At 48.1% G+C, this 16,173-nt stretch overlaps 1 protein-coding gene across 1 annotated transcript in view; it reads right to left on the bottom strand.

The window, feature by feature from the left end:
• The window catches only part of patj (PATJ crumbs cell polarity complex component), a 414,550-nt gene that overhangs the window by 334,055 nt on the left and 64,322 nt on the right, over window positions 1-16,173 (bottom strand). Inside the window, exon 16 of the mRNA XM_034001483.3 lies at window positions 9,366-9,500. Coding sequence (XP_033857374.3) covers window positions 9,366-9,500 — 135 coding nt within the window. The remainder of the gene's footprint in view (window positions 1-9,365; window positions 9,501-16,173) is intronic.

The following is a 16,173-nucleotide window of genomic DNA, read 5'->3' as shown; positions in this document are numbered from 1 at the left end:
GCGCCTGGTGTAGCGCTTCGGCGCCTAGTGCTTGGGCTCAGTGCACGCAACGCACCTGTGCACGCACCTCGACGCTCGGTGCTCGGTGCCTCGGTGCACGCACCTCGACGCTCGGTGCTCGGTGCACGCACCTCGACGCTCGGTGCTCGGTGCACGCACCTCGACGCTCGGTGCTCGGTGCACGCACCTCGACGCTCGGTGCTCGGTGCACGCACCTCGACGCTCGGTGCTCGGTGCCTCGGTGCACGCACCTCGACGCTCGGTGCCTCGGTGCACGCACCTCGACGCTCGGTGCTCGGTGCCTCGGTGCACGCACCTCGACGCTCGGTGCTCGGTGCCTCGGTGCACGCACCTCGACGCTCGGTGCTCGGTGCACGCACCTCGACGCTTGGTGCTCGGTGCCTCGGTGCACGCACCTCGACGCTCGGTGCTCGGTGCACGCACCTCGACGCTCGGTGCTCGGTGCCTCGGTGCACGCACCTCGACGCTCGGTGCTCGGTGCCTCGGTGCACGCACCTCGACGCTCGGTGCTCGGTGCCTCGGTGCACGCACCTCGACGCTCGGTGCTCGGTGCCTCGGTGCACGCACCTCGACGCTCGGTGCTCGGTGCCTCGGTGCACGCACCTCGACGCTCGGCGCTCGGTGCACGCGCCTCGACGCTCGGTGCTCGGTGCCTTGGTGCACGCACCTCGACGCTCGGTGCCTCGGTGCACGTACCTCGACGCTCGGTGCCTCGGTGCCTCGGTGCACGCACCTCGACGCTCGGTGCTCGGTGCCTCGGTGCACGCACCTCGACGCTCGGTGCCTCGGTGCACGCACCTCGACGCTCGGTGCTCGGTGCCTCGGTGCACGCACCTCGACGCTCGGTGCTCGGTGCCTCGGTGCACGCACCTCGACGCTCGGTGCTCGGTGCACGCACCTCGACGCTTGGTGCTCGGTGCCTCGGTGCACGCACCTCGACGCTCGGTGCTCGGTGCACGCACCTCGACGCTCGGTGCTCGGTGCCTCGGTGCACGCACCTCGACGCTCGGTGCTCGGTGCCTCGGTGCACGCACCTCGACGCTCGGTGCTCGGTGCCTCGGTGCACGCACCTCGACGCTCGGTGCTCGGTGCCTCGGTGCACGCACCTCGACGCTCGGTGCTCGGTGCCTCGGTGCACGCACCTCGACGCTCGGCGCTCGGTGCACGCGCCTCGACGCTCGGTGCTCGGTGCCTTGGTGCACGCACCTCGACGCTCGGTGCCTCGGTGCACGTACCTCGACGCTCGGTGCCTCGGTGCCTCGGTGCACGCACCTCGACGCTCGGTGCACGCACCTCGACGCTCGGTGCCTTAGTGCACGCACTTGACGATTGTCTTTCAGTGCTTGGTGCACGCGCCTCAACGCACCTTAAAGCTGTTCGCTTGGTGCTCAGTGCTTAACGCTCGGCGCTCCTATTACTGGCACGGTACGCTTCGGCATACAACGTGCTGCACCATGTCATTTCACCGTTGTGTCACCTGTGGGACGAAGTTACCGGCTAATGACCCGCATGAGGACTGCGTGTCCTGTCTGGGGCCGGAGCATGCGGCATCTGCTTTGGCAGACAAGGCCTTTTGCACGTTATGTGCAAGCTTTCAGACGCGCACTCTGCGTCGTAGGGCGAGGAGAGCAGTCGGGGATCGCTCCCCTTCATCTGGGTCGTCACACACCCTTTCCGCCCCGCAGCCTTCTTTGGCTTCCCCGCCAGCGAAGCTGCCTTTTTCCAGGAGTTCGCCTTCCCAGGTTACCCCTGGTCAACGATCTCCTGACGTTAGGCGTAAGAGAGACCGCTCCCACAGCCTTTCTGTAAGGCGAGGCCCTTCTCCTCGCGGTGAACGCCCCCGTCAGATCTCGAGATCCCGCTCTAGATCGCCCCGAAGGAGAGGACGTTCCCGTTCTCCTCGTCGCGACAGGCGAGGTGGTGTAACTGAACTTACTAATAAGATGTCTCAGTTTATGGACCTTATGATGGGGCAGCAATCGCTGCTCATGTCCCTGGCCACAGCTCGGGCCGCAGAGGAGCCAGTCAGACCGGCTGTCAACCAGCCGATCATCCTACCACAACCCCTGTCCGTTCCAGTTGCGCAACAGGACGCATGGGACGTGGATGCTATCTCTCGAGATGCATCAGAGGGTGAGCCTCTCCACGGAGAGGATAGTGTGGAGGCAGAGCTCACGTCCCACCACTCAGAGTCTAAGATGGAGGTAGGCGTGGATGACTCTTTATGGTCCCTAGTAGAGCGGGCGACTCGCCACCTGGGCTTAGAATGGCCTGCCACTGAAGAACCTAGGCGCTCTCTTTTTGAGTCGCCTTTGGCACAGGGCCAGCAGTCTAGGACGCTTCCGGCCTTCCCAGACTTTGTTAAGGAGGTGCAGTCCACTTGGGGGACTCCAGCCTCCGCCCCGGCAACCTTGCGTAAGGCGGCTGCCTTTACCATGCAAGGTGCGAGTGAAGCGGGTCTGGCGTCATTTCCGCCAGTTGGCGCTGCGTTCGCAGCGTTGGTGAAGTCACCAACACTCTCTGGGTTGGTGAAAGACCCCACCTGTCCTAACAAGCAGTGCAGGATCACTGAGGTGCACCTCAAGAGGGGCTATTCGGCGGCTACAGAGGCAGTTAGGCTGTCCAATCTGGCCAGCCTCCTCTCAGTTTATCAGGCTGCGCTAATAAAGGATCTCCCAGACTACCCTTCGGTGTCTCCGAGAGCGGAGTTAGGGCTAGTTGCCCAGCTGCTGGTCAAGCTAGCCCAGCTTAACGCACGGGCCCAGGGCAGGAGCATCGCGTCTCTGGTGGTGGCCAGACGACAGCTCTGGCTCTCGCAGGCGAGAGTCCAGGAGCATGACAAAGCTCCCTTGTTGGATGCCCCAATTACACCGGGGCACACATTTGGCCCAGCGGTGGAAGAGATGCTGCAAAGCTCAGCTAAGGCTAGAGAGGCATCACAGCAGTTGGCTACGATATGGCCGCGTAGGCCTTTCCAGGTCAAACGCCCACAAGAACATCAGTGGCGTAGAACACCACCGCAACACCAGCCGCGTCCAGGGGGTACTAAGACCTCCCCGGCGGATACAGCAGCGCGTGGCCAAATCCCAAGGGGACGACCGCAGCGCACAGGGTGGCGACCTAGAGGAGGTAGCAGACCACGCCCTCGTGGCGCTGGCCAGGCCCCTCGTGAGCGAGCGAAGCCTAAGCAGCCCTGAGAAAACCAGGCAGCCATTAACCCAACCCTATACTGTTCCACAGCTTCTGTTTTGGCAACAATGCACCAGCGATATCTGGGTGCGCAAAACTATACTCACCGGGTACACCCTTCAGTTCCGGTTAAACCCCCCCCCCCTTCAGGGGGGTGGTGGTAACTGTGGTGAAGGACGTGGTTCAGTCCTCAGCTCTGAATGTGGAAATACAGGCATTGCTCAGGAAGCGTGCCATTCAACTAGTAGACCCTGCTCTGACCGACCAGGGGTTCTACTCCAAATACTTCCTTGTGCCAAAGAAGGACGGCGGGCTCCGCCCTATTCTAGACCTGCGTGTACTGAACAAATACCTACGGGTGTTGTCGTTCAAGATGCTCACGCACAGGCACATTGTCCAGTCTGTCCGGCAGGGCGACTGGTTTACCACCATAGATCTGACAGATGCGTACTTTCACGTTCCCATCTGTCCGGGTCACAGGAAGTATCTACGATTCGCATTCCAGAGCAGGGTCTACAAGTTTTGCGTCCTGCCATTCGGCCTGTCTCTAGCTCCTCGAACCTTTTCGAAGTGTATGGACGCCATTTTAGCTCCTTTGCGGGCTCAAGGCGTCCGACTGCTGAACTATCTGGACGACTGGCTCGTCTGCGCGCAGTCAAAGGAGCAGCTGGCACAGCACACAGTGATGGTTACAGACCATCTTCAGCGGCTAGGTCTGAAGGTCAATCCAGACAAGAGCCGCCTCGTGCCCAGCCAACAGACCGAGTTTTTGGGTCTGCATCTGGACTCAGTGTCCATGGAAGCGACCCTATCGACACAAAGAGTTGCCTCATTAGAGCGGTGTCTCTCCCTATTCAGGTTGAGAGAAACAGTCAGCATGGAGCTCTGTCAGCGCATGCTGGGGTTGATGGCTGCCGCCTCGCAAACCCTTCCTTTGGGCTTACTACACCAGAGACCTCTGCAGGCCTGGTTCAATGCCTTCGCGTTGCACCCGCGGAGAGACAAGCACCGCAGGTTGAGGGTATCCCGAACCTGCTGGGAAGCATTACGCTGGTGGAAAGTTCAGTCGAACATCCGCCAGGGAGTGCGCTTGGGTCCCATCTTCTGAAGGGAAGTTATCACAACCGACGCTTCCAACCAAGGTTGGGGAGCAGTCTGGAACGGGACAGGGACAGCCCACATCAACGCTCTGGAACTCAGAGCAGTGGACCTCGCCCTTCGGCACTTCTTGCCAGTGCTTCTAGACAAGCACGTGTTAGTGCGGTCAGACAACACCACAGTAGTGGCGTATATCAATCGGCCAGGGCGGATTGCGGTCCCCCGGTCTTCACCGGATGGTAACGCGGCTGTTGCTCTGGGCTCAACCGCGTTTAGCCTCTCTGCGTGCAGTTCATCTGCCGGGCAGAGTCAATTACGCAGCGGATCTCCTGTCCAGAGGAGGTCCTCTTGCGGGCGAATGGCGTCTTCACCCTCGGGTGGTAGAGCGCATCTGGGAATGGTTCGGCACAGCGCAAGTCGATCTCTTCGCTTCGCGAGAGACCACGCACTGTCCTCTATGGTTCTCGGTGAAGGACCTCGACAGCCCCCTGGGGGTGGATGCACTGGCTCACGAATGGCCGTCAGGGCTCCTGTATGCCTTTCCACCGATTCCGATGCTCCCCGCCTTCTTGGAGAAGGTCAGGGTAGAGCGAGCGACAGTGATTCTGATCGCTCCTCGGTGGCCTCGGAGAATATGGTTCCCGAGTCTAGTGCAATTACTGCACGGTCGCCCGAGGGAGCTCCCTCTGCGAGCGGACCTGTTGTCCCAAGCTCAAGGAGAGCTTTGGCATCCGAACCCCAAACTCATGCAGTTATGGGCTTGGCCCCTGAGCGGGAGCGCCTGTCAGCCTTAGGGCTTTTGACTGCAGTTATATCGACCATCCAGAGTGCGAGAGCGCCCTCTACTAGGTCGCAGTATGCGTATAAGTGGCAGTTGTTTCAGAGTTGGTGTCTGGCTGAGAGCCACGACCAAGTCTCCTGTCCTATGGCAGTAATATTGCAGTTTCTGCAGAAACTGCTCGATGAAGGGAAATCTCCTTCTACACTTAAAGTGTATTTAGCCGCCATTTCGGCTTGTCATGTACGCATTGACGGTTTATCACCTGGTTGCCATTTTTTGGCATCTCAGTTTCTGAAAGGCGCAAGACGCTTGCGGCCTCCAAGAACGACCAGTTTACCGTCGTGGAGCCTTGATGTGGTGCTAGAAGCCCTTACCAAGGCACCGTTTGAGCCTCTCCACAGCGTGGATATGAAGCTCATATCTATTAAGACTGCATTTTTGCTGGCTGTGGTATCAGCAAAACGCGTGAGCGAGTTACATGCACTTTCAGTGCATCCTTCTTGTACTCATTTTGCAGGAGACGGTTCTAAGGTCTCCATGCGCCCTAATCCGGCCTTTTTACCAAAGGTTATATCCCCGTTCCACATGAACCAGTCAGTCGAGTTGATGGCGTTCCATCCTCCTCCTTTTTCTTCCCCGGAGGAAGAGCGGTTACACATGCTCTGCCCCGTGAGGGCATTGAGGTGTTATATTGACCGTACAAAGACTGTGAGGCAGGCAGAACAGTTGTTCATATGCCATGGTTCTAGATCTTTGGGTCAGCCGCTGTCTAAACAGCGCCTTTCCCACTGGATAGTGGATGCTATTAAATTAGCGTATGAATCTGCAGGCCTTCCACCACCAGGGCAGTTGAAGGCGCATTCTACCAGGGGTATGGCGACATCCTGGGCCCTCTTTCGAGGGGTGCCGGTGTCTGATATTTGCGCGGCAGCCAGTTGGGCTACGCCGCATACTTTCATGAGGTTTTACAGGTTAAATGTACTGGATTCCTCTGCTCCACTGTTTGGAGCATCTGTTTTACACTCTACGACGCCTCAGGATGCGGACGTATAGAGTGGTTGATAGCATGGTGTTGACTGTTCCACCTTTAAGACAGGTGTCATTACGAGCATAGACGCTGAGGCGCAGCTCCGCATATGCCTAGAACACATGACGTCGGGTTAGGCATGATTAGTCGACTGAAACCTCATCTATTAAACTAGTCTCAAGCTGTCGATTTCCGGTGTTCGTATGCAGAGCAGCAGCTGGCATCAAACTAGAAAAGGGAGGACTGCAAAGATGGAGTGGTCAAAACGAAGTCAGTGCTTCATTTTGACCGAGTGCTGTAGCTGTACCTGCACCAACTGAGCCAGCAGCTAAAAGACAGTGTGGAATATACAAGAATAGTGCCATATCGATGCTTTTAGGTGACTATGTTCTTAAACCGGATGATAATACAGTTGAAAATGAAGTCAAAAGTTACTTCAGGGAGCCTTGCCCTGCGTTTTATTGCAATCCATTGGAGTGTCGGAAGGCCAGTGTGCACTGCTTTCCTACACTGGAAAAAGTGACCTGTGGGCTCCAGAGTGGCATATCCAGTAAAAGCACTTGCATAGAGTGCAGGATGCGCCCTATAGTCTGGACGTCGCGAGTTTGAGTCCAGGCTATTCCTTTGTCGACCGAGGACGGGAGCTCCGCAGGGGGTGGCGCTCAATTGGCCAAGCGTCGCCCGGAGGGAGGGAGGGAGGGTTAGGTCGGCCAGGGTGTCCTCGGCTCACCGCATACCAGCGACCCCTGCAGTCTGGCCGGGCGCCTGCGGGCTTGCCTGTAAGCTGCCCGAGAGCTGCGTTGTCCTCTGACGCTGTAGCTCTTGGGTGGCTGCATGGTGAGTCCGCAGTGTGAAAAAAAGCGGTCGGCTGACGGCATACGCTTCGAAGGACAGTGTGTGTTCGTCTTCGCCCTCCTGAGTCAGCGCAGGGGTGGTAGCGGTGAGCTGAGCATAATAAAATAACTGGCCATTCCAAATTGGGAGAAAATAATGAAAAATAATTGGCAACGACTAAATTTATAAAAGAAAAAAAGTGACCTGTGCATTCCAGGATCCTCTGTGCCTGCAGAAGGTCTTTTCCACTGACTGTAAATCGGTTGCATACAAAACTGACACCAGAACACGTCAACATGTTCATTTTTCTGAATGAAAACCACTTGCAGTTTTTTTTTTTTTAAATATAGCTGATTTCACCTCAGCGGGACTTTGAAAAAAGTACTTGTTTAATCACAGTTGGACCATACTTTGTTTTCTGAGGGAACATTTTGGATTTTTAGCAAAAGACCGGAAATTCTTGGATTTTCTTGTGTAAATAGTTGCTGCAGACATTTCATGTTCATGTTATGTTGGACGACATTTTCGTCATCTTTGGGGAGTACAGAGGTTTAAATTTAGATTTTCTTTTTTTAAACTAAGATGTTTAATTTCAGTAGTTGTGGGCACAGTTTGTTGAAGTTGCAGTTTATTTGTTGTCATTTCAAATGGGGAAAAAATCTGGTCTTTTACATACTTGCTTTTAAAATGGATTCAAAGCATGAATTCATAAGAATCTTGAAAATGAATAGTTGATTGTTACGCTAAGTTTATGGGATGGTAACATGTATTTTTTTTTTTAAATGGTGTGTTATTTTATGTGAAACCAGTGTCCCCTGTAGTGGATTGAGATTAACTATGAAGGAGATACTAGAAACTTAGAAAGATGTCAATGTACAAAAATCGTAATGCAATTAAAGAGGACTTGTGCTCTTAAGCTGCCCCTTTTTATATTTGGTAAACAAATGTCAATGCATGACAAAGACTAAATATATGTGGAAAGTGTATTTATTTAAAGGGTATTTAGTGTGACAGTGTAACTATGGTTAAATGGTTAACCGATAGAAATCAAATAGTTTAAATGGATTTTAAAAGCATAATGCATTGATCCAGGGAAACCAGACAAGTGATTCCCAACATGTATCCTCCAATAGAGGAGAGACTTAGGAAAAAAGGGTTAGCATGATTGACACTGACACAAATATTCTTAAAAAAACATACCTCCTGAAACTCAACATTAACAAATGTATTCTTTCATGCGAGAGGTCCAATGGCCAGAACTGACGCAACAGAAGGTACTACCCTCAGTAACTAAATCCATGTAACAGGAAAAATGCATTCCTCCCTGTGACAGGATAGTGTCACGGCCCAAGCTGTTACTGGCAAGAATGAGACTCGGAGACAGAAGCTGCAGTGAAGCACTGTATAGAGACTCAGAGACAGAAGCTGCAGTGAAGCGCTGTATAGAGACTCAGACAGAAGCTGCAGTGAAGTGCTGTATAGAGACTCCGAGACAGAAGCTGAGGTGAAGAGCTGTATAGAGACTCAGAGACAGAAGCTGCAGTGAAGCGCTGATTCGCACATTTATTAAACAAGACAACAAATAAACAGGGCACGAGGGCCAAGAAAGAATTAAACAAAACAAGCAAACTTACACAAATACTGCTGTCAGGCTGGGTATTCGCCTTCACTAACCAGATACAAACAAAACGCAGTTTCACACAGTTCCACTCACCAAACTCCCTCTCCCCACACAATGATTTCTCTCCTTTTTATACAGGTAAATCCATCTCAGTTACATATGTGAGTAGGAGGATGATGGGAAATGTAGTTCTGGAGGTCCCATCCCTGCCAACCTTACATTCCCACACACACACGATTCAAAACAAGCTGAGCTTTTAACTCCCACAACAATGGAGTTTTCAATGATGCATATAAGAGGGGAACTTTAAGTGTAATGAGTACTGAGACACTCATATAAAGAAAATGTAAATGTTATGTACACTGATTTATCAAGATTTCTACACCAAATGCAGCAATGTTTAATTTTTTTTTTTTTTTTTTACTTTTAATATGTCACAAAATTAGCAACAAACAACCCAGAAGGTTAATTTAGAGGACTATTTCTTACACTTTTCTTCCAGTTGTACATATTAAGGCTGCAACTCTTTCAAGGGTTTTCGGCAACATAAATCACAAGCAAGCTTGAGTGATTTATTAAAGTCAGCAAAACCCTGAGATGGAAGCCACAGCCTTGTATGTGCAGTAGGGTGGACTATAGTTGTTACAATTAGTTGAGGAGAGCCAGCGCCTGTTGGTTTTGCTTCCCTAGCCCGTGGGGGCGCCAGAGCAAATGCAACATATCTCTCTGAAAGCCCCAGCGAAGTCCGATAACTTGGCAGAGCCAGGACATGAACCTGAAAAAATTTTTCTTACCTTTTCCTCCAAGGCCAACTCTCTGTCCTCCTCGTTCTGCTGCCGGCAGCACACCAGAGTGAAAGGAGGGGGGACCTCCTTCAGGAACGACACTGCTTCACGACGGGACTTCCCATACATCTGCACACCGTTTACCTGGAAAACAGGGGCACAGACCATGGAGAAATGCTATGGAGAGCATAGACCATGGAGAAACGCTATGGAGAGTATAGACCATGGAGAAATGCTATGCAGAGTACAAACCATGGAGAAATGCTATGCGGAGAAATGATTGCATACCAAGTGTCATTTTAGGCCATCATTAAATTGTTGGTTTGCTGTAACCTGGTTTCTCAAGTTGGATAGGGTTCAGAACAATCAATGGTATAGCCTGTAATGTGTTCTATGTGGTATTTCTTAATGCTATGTTTCATTCCATCCACTAGGGGCAGAGTGGCACAGGAGGCAGTGTGGTCCAGTGGTTCAAATCCCAGCTCAGCCACTGACTCATTGTGTGACCCTGAGCAAGTCACTTAACCTTGTGCTCCGTCTTTAGGGTGAGACGTTGTTGTAAGTGACTCTGCAGCTGATATATAGTTCATTCACCCTAGTCTCTGTAAGTCGCCTTGGATAAAGGCCTCTGCTAAATAAAACAAAAAAACGAGTGTGCAGGGGGACATTGAATGTAACACTGCTGTGCACCAGCTGTACATTGAGAAGACATGTTTGAGAGCTCATACCTAAACAAGAATTAAGTTAAGATCACTGGTACCCATGCCAAGGACAATGAGTTATTTAATAGTCTTAATACTGACTACACAGAAAGTGTATCTATAGTGTGGTGGTAGGATAAGTAACTTTACCAACTTTACCAAATGATGAGGAATGTGAGCCTCTAATTGAAAGTTGAAAATGTTTGTAACAGTCTCCACAATTAGAGGCTAGATCTTAAAGTGATTGTAGCTAATAAAATCATTCCCTTAATCTTACCTGTTGTGCACTTCATTCATTATTTAGTTCACACATCCTCAGTTTAAAACAAGGCCTAGTTTCTCCGCATCATGCACCCTATATAGGGCTGAGCAGGAGTAAGGGATGCAGAGTGCTCCTTAGAGCTGCGGGATATCCATTTCTCAAGCGTGCGCTTTAGAAGAAGCTGCGATTAGCCAGGGCCTCCTTGCCGTGCTCTGGCCCCAGGCAGTAAGAGCGCCTGCCATGCTTGTCCTGTCCTGTAGGAATCGACCGAGCAGGGCCGGCTGGGTAACTTTAGCACCAGGTCGGCACGGTACCGGGTCGGTACCGGGTCAGAACCGGGACAGTACTGGGTTGGTACCGGGTCGGTGACTTTTAGAATGAATGGCACCAGAACAGCACCAGGACAGTACTGATGCAGCAACTCTGTCCCGGGATGGTACCGGGTCGGGAAGTAGCGGGTTGGTGACCTCGGTACTGGTTCGCAGTTACCGTGAGTGGCAACGTACAGGGCTACTGGCAAAACCACTCACTCAGTACCATACACCAGCTGTCACCAAAACGGCATCAAGATACTGTAGTAGAAATAGCTTAAACCAACAACAACCGAAGCGAACACCTCAGTCTTGCGCAGTACTGCTGAGCCCAGCAGATGTCTTGCTGCACGTGTGCTGAGCACCACGTTGCAGATAGACCTGTGTGTAGACACAAGAGAAAATACTCTCAACAAAAAATTAAATAAATAATATGAAAACGTCTCGTATGGTTCTGAATGCAAAAACGAGTAATAGAAGAACTGGGTCGGCACCAGGTCCGTTTAGTACCGGATCGGTGGCTTTAGCACCTGGTCGGTACCGGGACGGTACTGGTATCATATTAAGGATACCACAGGACTTGAGACAGACTGCTCATTAAAATCTTTAGCATATTTTTAAAGAGGAGATGATTATCTATTAAGAGACACTAAGGTGTTTGGTAAGTAAGAGGTCTGAGTGAAGACAAATGGGCAATACAATCCCCACCACTATTCACGCATTTGCTGTTTTCATAATTTGTGTTGATACTGTATGTTTCTAATGGAGGTGCAAAACAAGTACGACTTATGGAATTATTTTGTGAGCTACAATAACTTTAAACTGGCAAGCCTGGATTCTGCGTTAAAAAAATACAGAACTAAGGTGGCTAACTCATGAAAATGCATTGGAAATGAGATGGTAAATATACTGTTGTTGACATACTGACGTCTCTTGCAATAGTTCAAGGATAAGCTTTATTAACCAGCTCAAGGTTGTACTTTACAAGAAATTGAATGATTAAGGTCTGCAGAGAAAATGTATTGTACATTTCTAATGGTCGTAGTTGGTGGAGATAGTGATATTATTAATAAAATGACTGTGTAGAAAGCAAGGTGTTTAAAGTAATTGTAGCTAACAAAATAATTCTACACATCTTAATCATTTTGCACTTCCATTAGCTACATACGTCTCAAATATGCAGTTTTCAAAGAAACATGTATTTTCATTTTAAAAACAGACATCTGGTACTACACAAGGTTAAACAATGATCCCTGTTAACTCGCATTGCCTTCCAGGAAGTCTGTTACTGCTTTACTTCCTGGGTCATTTCACAGCAGCAGTGTCTTCTGGGTAAAAACATGTTAGTGGCTGAAAGCATGGCCTGTAAACAGAGATTTCTTTAAACAAAAGTGGTACCATATATAATGCTTTTAAATAAATATATGTAACTGTTTTTGCACATTTATAAAGAGGAGCTTCTAAACACAGACTGGGGCTAATAGATATCGAAGCTGAAAAGAATTGCATTTAGGGATATAATATTAGAAATGCGGGATACATTTATCCCAGAAATGAGAAAAGGTAAACTTAAGGAAAAGAAACCATGATGGGTAAATTGATTTATTAAGATGGGTATTAAAAACAAAATAATTATAATCGTTCTATTAAATCAAAGGGAGCAGCCTCACATATAGACTATAGAGCCCCACAGTGCTAACAGATCACGCTGGCACCAAAGTGAGCGAGCATAGGTGGGCTGAATGGCTTTTTCTCATTCTTGAATGTCTTACGTTCTTATGCTGCTATGAAAGGAAGTGCACCACATTATGGAATTATTTTGTTAGCTCCAATTACTTGAAGTTATTTTGGAGGGCTCTTTAACGTTGTGTTCTTTTGGTCGAAGAGACACTGAACATTGGGGATTTACCAAGAAAAGCCTGAACAGATGTCACATCCTGCCAGTCGACAGCTGCAAGGCATGGAAATAGATTCTGGATCAATTCCTGTCGAGATGGTTCTGCACTGGCAGTATGCAGAATGTACATGGCACAGATCTGAACATCGCGTCACACGACTATATCTATGACAAAGACTTTACCCCTAAAACCCTACAACCCAATTTAGTCCATGATGAAAACACTTTATCCACCCTCACACCCCCTCTCCTTCTAAACTTTTCAAAAGTTTAGTTTCTTCTCTTCAGGGATTGCTCTACCACAAAGGCTAATCCTTGCATTGCTCCGGGCTGTGTAAAAACTGGGCCATTTCCCCTCTGTGGAAATACTGTGCTGATAAAGATCTGGCACGTTTTTATCAACTCAGAGACGTCGAAATCAAGCTTTGAAGAGATATGGTGACCGACTGCCTGAGGTTCTAGCCAGGAACCGCTAGCAATTCTAGATGGCTATATTAGGGGCCACTATACTGACTGAATTAAAAGTACAAAAGCTACCAAATAATTCCACTAAGTCTTACCTAATATGTGTTAACATAAAAGGTTTCAAACATGCACTTAATTTGATGGTAATTTTTTCAACGCTGACTTTACTGATCACTCCTTCCAGATATTTCAATGTTACACTTCCGACACCTACTGTTCAAGAGGAATGAACAGTTAGTGAAAACATTGGAAAAATTTTGATCAATATCCAGGATATAATTACACACACAATTTTTATTTAATTTACTTAAAATGTTTTACCAGGAAAAAAATATTGCGATGAACATCTTGTTTCCACTGGAATCCTGAGGGGGAACATTATAGGCATTACTAATGAACAAGCATATCACATTCATTTAAACCAAATGTAATAATTCTTCACTAAAACTGCAAAACTACCGGAGGTCAACAGGACGACCTCTATTCCCGCTGTCTGCAAAGAACTTAACAACAATCTCATTCAAATATCAATACATCAAAACTACACGTCTCTTTTTAAACAGGACCAATACCAACAATTACACTGTCTGTCCACTCTAGATTTAACTGGTGTGGTTCCATATTTTCTTTGGCCAATATTATCCACACAAAGTTATAACCCTCTATTCCTACAGGAGGCTGCCAGACAGGGCTGGGTTCAGTATATCACAGTGGATATCAAATCTATCAAACTCAAATTAATATCAAATAAGCGATTCTTTACAGGATTATTCAGAGACCTGGCACAGATATTAAAGCAACATTAACTTGAGTTTAAAAGGGAGACACGCTGAGCGCTTCTAACTGCCATCCATACTGGACTAAAGCTATGTGGCAAAAAACAAAAAAGGGAGCCTAGGGCTGCCACAGCATTCAATTGCAGCTTAATGGACTGCTGAGTCCTTGGCAAACGCAGATGTACCTAACCTTCATATCTCTGAGCCTGCACTGCCTTATTTAGTTATGGGAATGACATGTAATTTAAGCGTGGTCCTTAAAGCATTGCACAGGCCTTCCAGTCTTCTGGAAGTTGGCAGTGCCACCCTTCTCCCTCAGCTATTGTTCTGCCCTGTCTGTGCCAAACATAACAGGCAAGGTAACAGTGGCAACGGCCCAAGTAAAAGGAGACACCTGCAGATGGCTCAGTGGGACTGTCTGCTGCCTTGCAACCCCTGCAGACTTGGGTTCCATTCCCCCATGTGGCTCCACACAAAACACTCCCAGCAAGGCTTCTTACTTGGGTTTTGTACTGTGAAAACAATGAGGTCATCCCAATTGAATTGGCTTGTGTGACTGTCAGCCGTTTGATAGACAAAAAAAAGCAGTAATAAAAACAAGAAGTCAGCTACACATGCAGAGAATGAAATTACAGCTTGGTTTGCCAGCCAACTTCAATAAAGTACAAGGGTGAACCCAAACTATTTGCCCAGCATGCCACTGGCTGCAGAGCTCAATTGTCGCCTATTCAAAACAATGCCGTGCTGAGATAATTTAGTCTTCGAGCCAATGGCAATAACACAGTGCAGCATTACACTACGGTACATTTTACTGTAAAACATTTACATTTCTTATCTAAACCAGCATCCCACAATCAACATTCTTCTAGAGTTTACCCTTCAGTATTACATCAGAAATGATATGTTCCATTTGCTAAACAGAGACACTTAACACTTCTTGGCTCACAGAATGATTTTGTGGTGAGTAGGTTTTAAATGTAAGGAGGGTTGGGAGGACAGTTTAAAATACATTTGAGGAATGTAAACTACCTGGACTGTCAACAAGGTGCTTCTCTGATTAAGTAGAATGAGCACTGACACACTTTAGTGTAAAACTGAATACAATTGCAAAGTACTCTTTTGACAAAGGGCTCCCAAAGATATACATTCACTGGATGTGAATTTCTGAATGAAACCATTTCTTTAAAAATGCATTATTTTAAGAGTTGATGTGGCCAGCTGAGTGGCAAGATTTCTCCATTGATCCGACAGACATTCCATGCAAAGAACACTCCTGAAGATTCCGATAATGTTTTACCAGCTACTAGTTCAAGCATTCCAAACTGTATTGTGAAAATGAACAAGAACTCACACTCAATTGCTGTTGTATTTTGTTAAACAAATAAACATATCATTGCATTTATTGAATAATAATACTCCCCTTGTCCACAAAGATGAAGCTAGAAAAGTGTGATGATTGCATGTTGCTGGACTTTTAGACTATATAGTTATCAATTATCTGAATATACACTTCACAGTAGAGCCTTGCTACTGAGCCCGATGGGACCCAATAATAAGTGTCTGTGTCGGGTCGGGTGTAGTTTGTATATTATAGTTTGGGCTCGGGCTCGGGTCGGGTCAGTGTGTTATCAGTGAGTGGATTATGACGTTTTAAATTTTAAGTGAGTATTTTTTTCTTCCTCTGTGTGGGAAGTGCTTCCTAAAACTCACTTCCTGCTTCAAGATTTTTGAAAAAACCACTCGCCATGCACCACAGGTTCTTTGAGAAATTACCTCTCTTAATATCATCTCACAAACCCTTATTCATTGTGTGCAGCCTGTCAAATGCCGCGTGGCCGGGCTTTACTAAGTAACCACAAGATATAATTACTTTCCAACGCAACTAACAACCAATAATCATCTCGGCTGATAAACTGACATTTTGTGTAGCCTGTCAAATGCTGCGTGGGCGGTCTTAATGGGATACAGTTCAGTTACAAAACACCAACATCACCAAATTTTAACAGTCTTATACAAATGCACACACAAAAAAAACTCACCAAGAGCAATGCCTAATTGACAGCTCGTCAGCTGACAATTCATGCCTTTTTTAGATAATGACACAAACTGTTTCCAGTTAATGATACAAAATGTATTTGTTCTGTAGTAAACTATATGCATTTGTTTAAATGTAAAGAACGACTAAATGTACAGCATTAAAACACTGCTCTTTAATTCACCGTTTCACAATACAGTTAGTTTTCTTTCTTTTTTTTCCTTGCACTCGTAATGCGCTGTCATAGGCAAAGAGTGAAACCTGGTTTATATCATAACCGCTTTATATGACAAATTATGCCTGCACAGTATATTTGTACATTTCTAATGGGCAGGACTTTCAAAAGTTTGTAAATGATAACTCCAGTGTT

The sequence above is a fragment of the Acipenser ruthenus genome, chromosome 10 (assembly GCF_902713425.1).
Source record: "Acipenser ruthenus chromosome 10, fAciRut3.2 maternal haplotype, whole genome shotgun sequence".
Classification (NCBI taxonomy): Eukaryota; Metazoa; Chordata; class Actinopteri; order Acipenseriformes; family Acipenseridae; genus Acipenser; species Acipenser ruthenus.
This window is presented reverse-complemented; position numbering and strand designations above follow the sequence as displayed.